Source organism: Battus philenor, unplaced genomic scaffold, assembly GCF_028537555.1.
Source record: "Battus philenor isolate CCGP_79_NKW_IND1 unplaced genomic scaffold, ilBatPhil1.0.hap1 SCAF_3, whole genome shotgun sequence".
Taxonomy (NCBI): domain Eukaryota; kingdom Metazoa; phylum Arthropoda; class Insecta; order Lepidoptera; family Papilionidae; genus Battus; species Battus philenor.
Genome location: NW_027181693.1, coordinates 11,211,921 through 11,224,763, shown reverse-complemented (window position 1 = coordinate 11,224,763; position 12,843 = coordinate 11,211,921). Strand labels below are relative to the sequence as shown.

General features: G+C 27.1%; 2 protein-coding genes across 2 annotated transcripts; both read right to left on the bottom strand.

Moving 5' to 3' along the window:
- Window positions 1-719: 719 nt before the first annotated feature.
- On the bottom strand, window positions 720-4,969 carry tun (tungus). Its single transcript, XM_068770560.1, has 5 exons — window positions 4,828-4,969; window positions 4,588-4,741; window positions 2,680-2,828; window positions 2,004-2,128; window positions 720-1,459 (listed from the first exon to the last, which is right to left on the bottom strand). Exons 1-5 carry the CDS (start codon window positions 4,941-4,943, stop codon window positions 1,350-1,352), a joined length of 654 nt encoding a protein of 217 aa, XP_068626661.1. The 5' UTR covers window positions 4,944-4,969; the 3' UTR covers window positions 720-1,349.
- A 5,168-nt stretch (window positions 4,970-10,137) lies between these two features.
- Window positions 10,138-12,669, bottom strand: LOC137926478 (5'-deoxynucleotidase HDDC2). The gene is made up of 4 exons (XM_068770083.1): window positions 12,486-12,669; window positions 12,258-12,405; window positions 11,541-11,695; window positions 10,138-10,485 (listed from the first exon to the last, which is right to left on the bottom strand). Exons 1-4 carry the CDS (start codon window positions 12,537-12,539, stop codon window positions 10,249-10,251), a joined length of 594 nt encoding a protein of 197 aa, XP_068626184.1. The 5' UTR covers window positions 12,540-12,669; the 3' UTR covers window positions 10,138-10,248.
- Window positions 12,670-12,843: the final 174 nt, after the last annotated feature.

Below are 12,843 nucleotides of genomic sequence, written 5' to 3'. Positions count from 1 at the left end.
GTTTATAACTTAAATTATTTGTGATTTTTATTTCTCGCGTGCTTAATAATTATCGTCTGTAAACCTGCGTGACATCATGCATAATGGTGAACTGAAAACGCCACCAAACCATTATAAAGTCTAACTTACCATTTGACACGCAAAGCGTGTCTAAAATTAACAAGATTCTGAAAATTTATTTGACCTATTACTTTGAACAATGCTTTGAACAATTTGAATATTAAAATTAAAGTAAAACTTAGACCTAAGTTTATAATATATTATGACATTCTCAGGTTGATTGTTGTAAAAGTTTTATTAATTGTCGCCAAATAAAATCCCCGACTAGCATACGCTATTCAATAGCTTTTTGCGTGTAATGACAAATGTAAACATACACTGATAAATTACTTTTATAACTAAACAACCTAATCGCTTTCAACAATCTCTGCTATTGGTTTCCGCATAAAATAATTTACCGACTGTTGCATATACTTTATGAATTTGTATTATATAAAAAGTGGGGACAAAAATTGTAACAAATTAAAAATAGATTAATAAGACTAGAACATTAACACAGTTCTCCTAAAAACCAATAGAATAACACCTTAGAGTCTAAAAATTCAATAAGTTAAATTAACAAAGAAATAATACTAAATAACAAAACCTTATTTACAATTACTGCATATATTCATGATATCCATTATAGAACTTTATATTATATTTTTTGTAAAGCCATAACAACTTGTAATATTAAAAAGTATTGTAATATATCTCTGCTCAAATTCTTATGTAATTAGTTTATTGAAGGACTTTATTAAAATCACACAAACTTGCATGATTAAATAAATTCCTACATAAAAATTTATTATTAACTACAATTCAGCTATTGTATATTTAATTAAACCTTTCATATTGTGCAAAACCATTTCATGGTGTGTGAGAATAATTCTTGAATGTGCTTTGTATTATTTAAATTTTTAATAATATAACACTTAACATTAGTGGCTTAATGTGCATAATTAACCGAAACATAATTGTAATACAGAAGTTATAATAAAAAGCAACATTTATGAGATCCTCTTTTAAATACAAATAGAAAACTGTCATATACGCCTACACATAGTTCCAAAAAATTAAATTGTAATGACGGACTAGCATTAATATAGAGTTAAATAATTTTAAAATTAAATTTTAAAACTTAACTAAGTTAAGAATTTTATCATATCAAAATTGTAATGCATTTTTGTAACATAATGCAACATTAAATATCATGTAAATAAACTACAGATTATTAAAATATAAAAACAAGAGTTACAAACCTATAGTGGTTATGCTAAAACAATATTAGTACATAATCCAAAGGATTACTACTTTTCCACTTTATAAAAACGATGTACAAAATCTGTAAGGTTAAAAACTTGACCAGGACCAGATCCAAGCTCCATATTGATGTACTCATCTAAATTGTGGGTTGATACTGTAAATTATAATAAAATATTTATTACATTTTAAATTAAAAAGATAGTTTTAGGCTCAAATTTTTTTATCACTAAAAATCATTAAATAATTATAAATTGAATTAATAACTTAATCATTAGAGTTAATTTACTATACAAAAGTACATTTACAGAATTTAACAATATTCTAATTAGTTTCTCTATTTTATTGAAGTTTGTTTTGCTGTAAAACTAAATATTCTAAATCAACTGTTTTAACATCTGTGAATTTAAGAAATCAAATGAAAAACGCCAACATTTCCCAACATTATGGGGTCATAAATTTTCTCACTTAAATGACACAAGTCCTAGTACAAACTAGATGTTCCCTGATATACAAATATCAGGGAACACAGATCCTTATTCAAAATGTGAATTTACAACAGTCTATTATTGCATAACTTTCATACTTGCCCTGGCCTGGCTTGTTGCCTCAAATTTTTTCAATTTGATTGTTAGTGAGAAGAAATATTTCATGTATTAATGATTATAACATTATATAAGTAATATTTAAATATTTCTTACCACTGGTGCATATTGCTGGATAAGGAGGTGGTGGCTTAATCCATGAGCCATCCGGCCTTTTCATGTGACGACGATCAGAGGCAAAGTGTTGCAAAAACTGCTTAGCAGGAACTACACGAAAGAACCTTAATCAAAAAGTAAAAGTTTGGTTTAAGTTTTTTTTACTCAAAGAATGGCCAGATACTCCAAATAATTCTAAAGATATAATCCAAATAGTTGTTATATGTTTGAATGGGTATTGTATAAAATTGTAAATGGTCCTCATATCAAACAAGCTCAGGAACATGGTAATATATATATATAACTTAGCTATAAACCATATTATCATAGAAAAGTGTGATAACATGCTTTACTACTAAAGAGACTAGCTTCACAAAAGAAAGAATCTATCAATCTATCCGTTAACAAAAAATGGTTATTAATATCCATTTTCTAGCTAAAATGTTTTTCGTGAAAATGGAGCTATTTGATTGTATTTACAATTAACTACTAAATAACTTTAACACCTAATATGGTAGGATATCACCCCACTATTATTATAAATTACATAAGAAATTTCTTTTAGTTTTGCTATAGGTGAATAATAATGATTATTAAAAAAAAATGTGATAGACTTCAGTACAAATTATTTAATCTATAAGACAATTAATAATATTTACTTTTAAAAATAACCCACCTGTGAAAATCTGATTTTAATACTTGATCAGTGCGAAAAGTTTCAGTCACATATTTATGAAAGAATGTTGGGAATGGTAGCTCTGAATCCAAGTCATATACAAGGCATGTTTTAGAATCCCATGAATATAAAAATATCACATGGTAATCCTGTAAATTAAAGTTAAAGTTAGAAATAGATTATTACTTCAATAATTTTTATTAGGCATTATAAAATGTGTACAATTATTTTCTGCTGAACCAACATTATGTGCAGATTCCTCCTTTTTTGGTTCAGTTTTATAAAATAGACTCAATGAAAATTTAATTATGTACACACTTAATAAAAACAAAAGTGAAGTAATGGTTAGGTTAAAGAAAAAATCTTATGACAATCTTGAAAACTAACTCCGTACTATTAACAGCAACTTGTAATTTACATTTCATACAAATAATTCCAGAAAATATAATATTACATGTTATAAAGGGGAACTCTCTACTATCTGAGACAGACTAGGCATAATTAAGATACTAGAGAAAACCTGGTGTAATAATAATATACACTCATAATTAAATAAAAAAAAATGTTTTACTTTTTAACTATTCAAACCATTCTTTTTAATTAGAATAGTGAGTGTTATGCTAATTAGAAATAGGTCTAACTTTCCAAGAGGACTAATTGGATAATACAAACTTATTTATTTATACAAGAACCACTAGTAATTATCCATCAATTCAATTTTAATTAGTTTTTCACATCAATGTCCACATGTACTATATTTGGTGATTACTATAAATGATCCTTAGTAGAAAATTGCACTAGTACTACTTCCACTCTTCAAAAATATCAGAACTCAATGTTATACAAACTATATGACATATTTAATCAAATATCTAAATATATGAGAGTTCCAATCATGCCTTTGTCTGAGAAGAGCCTATAACAAACTTATTACTATTTTTTGGGATCAATTAATTTCACAGCTATCCTTGACCAACAACTAATTCCAAATTACAATTTATTTTAAAGCTTTATAAACACTTCTAAATCCTTTACACTGACATGATAATAGGACATTTAATGAGTTTTGATTTCAATTTTTTGAAGCTTGTAGAAAATTCGAATATTAATTTATATTTCTTTTACTAACATTATGTATATCCAATTTATTAGTACAAATTTATGCACAGAACTAAAAATATGAATTAATGTCACTCTCCACACATCTTTTGCATTGCAGCATTAAGCATTAATCTATAATTAAAATAATACCATAGTAGGATTTAATATTTAGAATGCCACAAAATTTAGTACTTATCTAAGCTGTATATTTATCAATATTCATTTAGCATAAAATATTAAAGCTTCATGTAGCTAAATTAAAAAGCAAATTAATGCTTTAATATCTTCATAAACAACAACATATTGTAAAAGCAAATGCTTATATTGTATTAGCTGGACATTACTAATGCCAGAAAAGGCACAACTTATTCATTACTTGATTATAACGAAACAAAGAAAGCTTTATTTACATAGGTGGCAAAACAACCACAGTTGTTTGGGGATAAGTTACAACAGTTGTTTTATCATCTATCATTATCTATATTAACTTTCAATGACTGTATTTAGCTCAACTTAGTTTAAATTAGTTCAACCTAGTTTTTTATTACTACCTAGTTAGTTATAGTCACTTTCACACTTTTCAAAAAGTAGCGATATGTAAAGGCATCTGCAGGATATTTACAATTGTTGACGCTACAACCACTTGTCTCTTTTACATGCTTACAAAAGTGTGAATAAAAGAGCGCGTTTATTAATGTCAGACTAATATAGCACACAAGGTACAAACTTCCATTATAATCGATAAACGTACATTAACTAAGTCTTAAATGGTACTGCTGGATAAAATAAGCTAATTTTAGTACACACCCATATGACGAGGCGATCTTCTTCTCGCCCTGCCCTTTGTTTCCACAAAGGCACTGTACGGCAGGGATTCGATATAAAAACCACGTAGCACCTGTCCAATTCTCCAGGAGCTCTTATTGACACGTCTTGACACAATTTCCAGACATTTTCCTCGCTATTTAAAAATAAATTAATCTAAGTTAAATATGCATTTTCGAGATAAAAATATTTTGTACATGATTTAATTAAAAATATACTTGCCAATAACACGAGACGTATGAGCATTCAGCTTGTTTTGGAAATAGTGGCTTAAGAGATTTGTCGTTTCTTTTATTAGTTTCATTATTACTTAAATGCATTTGTGCATTGACCGACATTTTGACAGATCTATTCACTAAGAAATGATAAACGCCACAAGCAGCAGCGGTCACTACTAATCTTCCGAAGAAAATATTGTACAGGGTATAGAAATACAGATTATAACAAAGACAGCACAACAACAACAATTTAATTTAAGGTAAATTAATGGTAAGTAATGGACTTTTTCTCAATCGTAAACTATACTAAAAACAATGATCATTTAAACAAAAATCAAATAATTTAAATATAGATATAAAAGTAAGTTACTTAATCGATTGTGAGCAAATTATGTTTTTTCATTTAAAATATCTTGAACATATTAAGGTAACTATTTGCAAGTGATGATTATTTTTAAATAATTATTGTAGTTAATAGATGATCAATTTTAAAAAAAGACGAAATTTTGGACTACAAATAAGAACAGATTTTTTTAATAACAATAGAATAAAGTAAAAAAATTATTGTTGAAGATTATAAAGTATTTATCTCTAAATATTTATAAATATTAATGTCAAATATGAAATTTTCTATCTGTGTGTGTTATCTGTGCTCTGTGGCATCGTTCTGCTGATATAAGTGGTGCAGCCAGCTGGTCGGGGCTTTGTTTAAGCCAGCTCTTCTCTTTTCGTTGCTTCCAAAGTACCTTTCCCATTGGCGACGAGGTGGGCGGTGCGTTGTCCTAGGTTTCGGCCGGGCTAGCGTATCGTCCGGACTTTTTTGTAACAACAGTATTCCAAATTGCGATATAAGTTTTCATTTTTGTTACGTCGAAATACCTAAGCCATTATGACTCGTGAGTATCACTTTTATTTCGGAGGGTTGTTTCGGTTAACTTCATATAAAAGTTGTACGTCATGCTTGCAATTTTATTGTATTTTCTGTCTAATGTTTAGGTTACATAGAAAATGTGCTTTTTGAGAACATTCTAGATTCATAGAACAGTGTTATCTATGCCGAGATTGACATTATGTGTATGAATGACGCCTTCATTATGTAAACATTAAAATTATTGTTTTTATTTGAAGATGTTAGCTAATAACCAATTTATTTTATGTGGTGCTCAAAACTAGTTTTCTTCGTACAGTCCAATGATCATGTTTGTTTACAATTATTCAATTCTTTAAATTTGAATTCAATATTCATCCATACTGTAACGGTTGCCAAGGCAACATAAATGCTGATTGTTTTTCTCCTAAACAACTTCATATTAAATTACAGGTGGAAACCAGAGAGACTTGGCCCGCGCCAAAAATCAAAAGAAACAACAAGAAATGCAAAAGAAAAAAACAGCCAGTGAAAAAACTGGATTATCTCTTTCTGAAAGGAAACATAGGTTAATTATTAAAAACTATAGTATTAAAATAATAGTCAAATGATTTTATTTAGTAATGTTAAAAACCTTAAGTAAGAATACTTTTCTTTTTTATAAATAACACTAAGTCAGTAAATAACACTTAAACAGGATGATTTATTATAAGCATAAAAGCTTTAAAGTGGTGAATAAAGCTCACGTGCTAAATAAATGTGATTGTATCCCATGTCCAAAAATAAATAATGGATCAATAATTTAGCAAGAAAAAGAGTTAAAAATTTGTATTGATACATATTAAAGTTAGTAAACAATATTACTATCTTTGCATACTTATGTTGGCAAAAGTTATTGGTCTGTCATAATCTAATAGAAAAATAAATAAATGCTATTTTAATTTATTTAAGACTGCAAAACTATTCATTGTAGCAATTTGTGGGTTAATGTGACAACGATGAACATATTTCAGAGGGATCACTTATTAGGAAAAGGTTATATTATATATATAGTATAAAAGCTTTTTGGTGACAAATGAGTTACACATTCACCTCTTTATAGCTTTTACAGCTATAAGCTATCTTTATATTGCTAAATGCTTAAGAAATGTTGGATTTGAACAAAACATTTAATATAAGACATCTACATTTAAAAGCTTCTTTAAGTAAACAGAAGTAAAGGTGTAGCTTAGTTTAATATTTTAAAAAGGGCTTTCTTTAATAACAATTCAGTGGGCAAGGGAATGAAATTAGTTAACTTTTAATATGTAATCTTGCATAACATACTGCATTGAAATCTAGTCAACATTATTTAGTTTATTTCTTGGTTGTGATTTTTTATATTTATATATGCTGTAAACCCAATTTCTTTATTTTATTTCTTTACCTCAGTTAAGTGATGATTTTTAACACCAAGTAATAAAAAAAGCCTTTTGTTAATGCTAAGGAATAGTAATGAAAATTTTTTATTATACTGTTGCCTGAGTCTTTATGAAGCACTCATTTATAAATACATTTCATATTAATCTGTTGTCGTTTTTAACATTAAATATTGCAGTGATTAGTTTTTAATTTATATCTATTGTTTAGGGTAAATCAAAAAGTAAATTAAAAACATACAATTTATTAGTGAGAATTATTATTGAATTATATAATGTATTATATTGATTGCAGGGACGCTGAGTTGATGAGAGAGAAGCAACGAAAAAAAGAAGAACAAGGTGGACCAGGCAATGAGAAGCAAGCAGTACATTGAAGTTTGTACTGTATACTTTTGACTGCTGAATGTTATGAACAATTTTTTGGTACTTGAGTTTGTTTGCCGGGTGTTAAAATTGTTCAAGTGATACAGAAGCAATCATTTAAGATAAGATTCTTACCAAACACTGGGTTTCACTGTAACATCTATTTTAATAAATAATTTAATAATTATTCTGTTTTCTTTGTTATATTGCAAATGTAAGATTTCTAGAATATAAAAGAGAACACATGATCTGATTGTTAAATGAGATGGAAAATATGAAATGTATTAAGTCACTATGACAATCATAGCATTTACGAGTCTTAATTTGACTGAATAGATTTGTATGTATACTAATATCCAACTATCCATTTTTGTATAATAAATACTTTAAAATACTTCAAGTAAGTTTCATTGCAAAATATCTAAATCTTTAGACTCATGGCCTTGACATAAAATATTTGTTGAATATCAAGGGCAATTGGCAATAGTTGATGAAAGTTCAACTTGAATGAGTGTACATTTTATTTGCATTCAACATTGGAATAGCAAAGAAATAGTGTAGATATAAATATGAAAGGTCTTGTCGAGTAAACATTACATTGTAACGTTAGGTGCTAAAAAAAAATCTAACTTGTTGTTTTAACTAGTGTGACTCAAGGTTTACTTTTAGAAATAACTTTGAAGTATTGCTTTGTAAGAATTATCTAGACTAGAATACCCAGTCATATAAATTTAATACTTCAATTTTGTGTTATTTGAAAAGTAAGAGGGTCTGAATTATTTTTGTATGTGGTAACAACATTTGAATATAAGAATCGCATTAGAATCCTGAAGTTTAGTAGTACTTTCTATAGAAATAGCAGACCAGCACAGAGACCAAATTATCATCTGATAGATATAAGACTTTGTAAATAAAAGTATATTATTTGATTATTTTCATAGTATTCAAGTTTTTAGTTAATCAAAATGTGTGGAACCTGGTTTGTTTACCTCATTTGCATGGTCCATATTAAAATGTACACATTAAAAATTATTACCTTATCTGAAAGATTACTATTGAGTTTTTGGCTGGCTTTTCTCAGCAGATTAACATTCCGAGCCTGTGGTAGCTTACTACTAAAAATGTTATAATAATCGACAATTCTTAAAATACATATGAACGCCTGCATTAATACATGTTGATATTACTAAAAGTATTTTGGAAAAAAATGAAATATTGGTTCTTTGCTATATATGTGAGATATCAGAAACAAAAAACAATGACATGTTTTTGGTGCTTATATTATAAAGCCAATAAATCAAAAAGCATCAGCGACTTAAACTATTTTGGACATTGAGTTCGGGCAATAATGAAATGCCTGGGGTCTTTCAACAATATTTAACCAAAGTATGAACTCTAAGACCTTTATTTTCTTATATTGTAAACGAGTGCTAGAATCACAGACTACCTCTTTGCTTAAGCAGTCGAAATATTTGATGTAGCTGTTATTTCAGATAAGCTTCTAGTTTGATGAAATAATTAAAATCATGAGGAAACTTGAAAGTTTTTTTTTTAATTTGGTTTTATCCAACGACTGTTTAGAGTTTTCTTCCCTTTGCCGATATAGATAAGTAAAATTCAGATTTTTCATGCAAAATTTATAACTGATAACAAATGCAAAAATAGTTAAGAAGTGTCTACATCAAATCATTGAAGACATAAATAATGTATTAAGTTTTTAAGAAGGAAACGATATTTATTAATAAAAAATAAAACACTTCAATCACCAAGTCTTACGACATATAAAGAAAGGAAAATTTGTAAATAGTAAAATGCATAATGTTTATTTCTTATGTTCATGTAGTAAACAAAAATGGATATTTATGTAAAAAAAACTAAAAACTAGATAATTGTTATACAATTATAAGAGGTAATCACTTATGGCAGTGTTAATTATTATTATTGTAAAGTTTACACATTGTAACATCTCATTAACTATATTAAACTGTGATCTGTCTTAAATTCAGTCTGGTTGTTGTTTAAAATCATATCAGGCAGTAAGTTAATTAGTCTATTAATTGATGTGTGAGACAAATATAATTATCAATAACAAAACGATAAACACAATTTATTATTTATTACAATAAATCTGCCCAAGAAATAATCTACATATTAGGTTAAAAGTAAAATATTAAGTTTGTAAAATGTGAATGTATTTTTTATATAGCAAAATAAAATAAAATTAAGAGAAAAAGAAATTAAAATTGATATAGAAAAAAAAAACTCTTCACTAAAAAGCTTAAAACAATTTCAATATATAATTTCCATTTAGAATCTTAAAAAATAATTAAAATTTCTATATTTTCAAATTAAGTTACAAAATGCTTGTAAGCAAATTTCCATTAACAAAACAATACCAAGGTATTATTTAAATCAAAGAATTAAGAGCAATGACCAAATCAGCAAGATAGTATATAAATAATACAGCAAGATTAGTAAAATAAAATGTAATACTGTTACATATGCAAAGTAACATATGAAGTGAAAAATATGTTACTTCTATTAACTTATTATATGTTTATCTTCTATTGTAAATTTAAACATGAACTGCAGACTTATAATTTTTAAATGCATGACTATGTGGAAATTGATATTATGTATATACTCGTATAAAAAAAATACAACGAAGATATTTTGCACTTTAATAAATTAAATCTACCTAGCTTTGCTTTTAAATAATACAACTGAGCATTTATAATACAACAAAATATAAAATTGCCTATATTACACTAAATTAGAGTTTCTCATTGGTTATACAATTCTTCTCAAACTCTTCTCTTTGCCTGTATAGTTCTATAACTAACTGTTGTATGAATGGGTGGTCAAATTTTCCCTCTGTCGCCTTGAAGAATTCTTCTAATTTTTTTGGTGCTTTTTCGCGTTTTTCATATTCAAAAGCTTGCAAAATCATGTCATATCTATCTAAATCTTTAGCAAACTTTGCTTCGGGAGAGCTTTGATTTTCATATTCCTGAAAAAGTTAACATTATTAATTTACATTGATTACCTCTGCTGATTATAAATGTCAGATCTCTATAGACTTTTAAATAAATATCACATTCCTAGATTTTTCTTTATTCCCTGTCTGTATTAGTTTTAGATTTCTTTTATATTACTTCACATGCAGTATTGACAACACATATTGTAATATTTGGTGGATGTAAAATATTCAACATTTTTAATGAATATTTATGTACTGTGAATGTAAATTATTATTGAACATTTTATATATTTTTAGTTAATATTTTACTACAGTCTGACTAGAACAAGTGCAATTAAAAAGCATATAGTAAGTACAGCATAATAGTTTATGCATTCTATTTTTTTCATTTCTGTTGCCTTCCCCTTTTTGATTTCAAATTGTTTCCAATTTATCCTATCTGTAAGAAATTGCTGGATGCAATAGTACCTTTGAGCACCTTTTGTTGTGTTAGTAAATATTTTTATACATTCATATTAGATATATTCTATATTAAATAAACAATAAACCATTTAAACCAATATTGCATAGTGACAATTAAATAGTTCTTTATATTCTTGTAAATCCATTATATTGGTAAATTGTGGTTAGCACTTTTTCTATTTTTTACAGCTCTCTTAAAATATTTAAATTCAGCTAGAAAATAACTCTAAAAAACAAAGGTTTTTGAAACTTCAATTACTTTTTAAGAAAATGAGAAGACCTCACATCCCCATTAGATAAGGAATCGCACTTACAAAGGACATCCGTGGACACTTTTAAACTAATGTTATCCTTGTAATACTTTGACTTCTATTTTATTCATAATTGGGAAAGATCAGTAATATTTCGTAAAGATGTTGAATGTTAAAATGTACTTATATTTTTTTTAAACATGTATTTTATAAGTGAGTCTACTTTTTAATGAAATATCTCTTTTGCAATTCATATTGTGTTTTTCTAGGTTTGGTTCTTAAAGAATTAAATTTGCCTACCTTCTACATAAGCTAAATAATGATGTGTTCATTGTTTTAATTTGAGAAAAACTTCAAAATAGGCAAACCAACCTTATAAAGATCATACATTCTGTCACCAGCAAAACCAGTGAGCATAGCAATTTTCTTCATAGCTTCATCTTCTTGTCTGTGTTTTTCTTCAGGTGACACTCCACAATGAGGTGTAATATCTCCAACAATACATTCGGCCAAATCATGTACAAGAGCTGGAATTTTAAAAGTACAAAAATAATTAAAAATTATTTCTTGTACACATTGACATTATATCAATTGTGGCCCTAAAATTGCATTATTACTTTTGAGAAAACTTATCTCATTTATGAATTTAATACGTAATGTAATTTAAATCTTTAATAATCACTGCATTAGTGAGTTTTGGGCATTGGTAACATTAATAACAACAAAGTATCTTTCATATAATAACAATTAGAATATTATACATTGTTGCTGATTGTTTACTATTTGTTTAAAGGAATTTAGTATATTTTGTAACAGATTTACAATCTCTTTTATTTATTATAGGAAGTGACAAAGCAAGTAAAAGGGGCACCTAATTGTAAAAATACCACCACTTTTAAGTGCTCTTTTTGTTGGTTTTTGTAATTAATAATCCCACACACGCCATACATAAGATCGTTACTATACTTATATAATTATATATAGATATTTAAATAATGATATAAGCAATCTAAACGTTACATAGACATATTTATGATCTCAATCTACTTTTTTTTGAAACATTTTTTGAGGACAATAAATTCAACCTACCTATTTGAAGACATTTGGAACGATCAAGATTCGTTGGGTTATTTTCATCAGTAAGTAAAAAAGTCATTAGACCCATGCGATACATGTGGCCAGCGATTGATTCACAATCATTAATATCGCACAAAACCCAGCCAGTTCTCTTTACATGCTGAAACATGAACATGAAAACAATAATGTTATTATCTTACTTTGTTATCTTACATTGTCTTAAATAATACGAATAAACACCTTCAGACGGCCCACTAGTTCTAGAAACTCAAGAATTTTCTGATTGTCCATCATTGAGGTCACGGTTTTCCTAATAATTATGAAATTGGTCTTTGGTTTCGGGTGAAAAATTATAACTACTATGTTATGTTAATAAAGAAAATATTCTTAGTATTTGTCTCTTTGTTCATAACTACACTGTAAGTCAATGAAACATTGCCAAAACGTCAAATTTAAACATCAAAGATAATATTATTATTTTTTAATATTGCGGCATTAGCTATAACATCTTCAGCCAAAATTTGTTTGTCGTAATAAATTAGAAATTAAACATGAATAATTTTATTTATTAATACTTTAATGTATTGATTTTCATCAT

Bases quoted from the DNA above. Each gene is read 5' to 3' on its own strand.
- tun (XM_068770560.1), bottom strand. From the start codon at position 4,943: ATGTCGGTCAATGCACAAATGCATTTAAGTAATAATGAAACTAATAAA. The intron at 2,129-2,679 runs GTGGGTTATTTT...TTTTTGATTAAG, and splicing joins TTAAAATCAGATTTTCACAG to GTTCTTTCGTGTAGTTCCTG. The intron at 1,460-2,003 runs GTAAGAAATATT...TATAATTTACAG, and splicing joins TCCAGCAATATGCACCAGTG to TATCAACCCACAATTTAGAT.
- LOC137926478 (XM_068770083.1), bottom strand. From the start codon at position 12,539: ATGATGGACAATCAGAAAATTCTTGAGTTTCTAGAACTAGTGGGCCGT. The intron at 12,406-12,485 runs GTGTTTATTCGT...TTCATGTTTCAG, and splicing joins AACTAGTGGGCCGTCTGAAG to CATGTAAAGAGAACTGGCTG. The intron at 11,696-12,257 runs GTAGGTTGAATT...TTAAAATTCCAG, and splicing joins TTCCAAATGTCTTCAAATAG to CTCTTGTACATGATTTGGCC.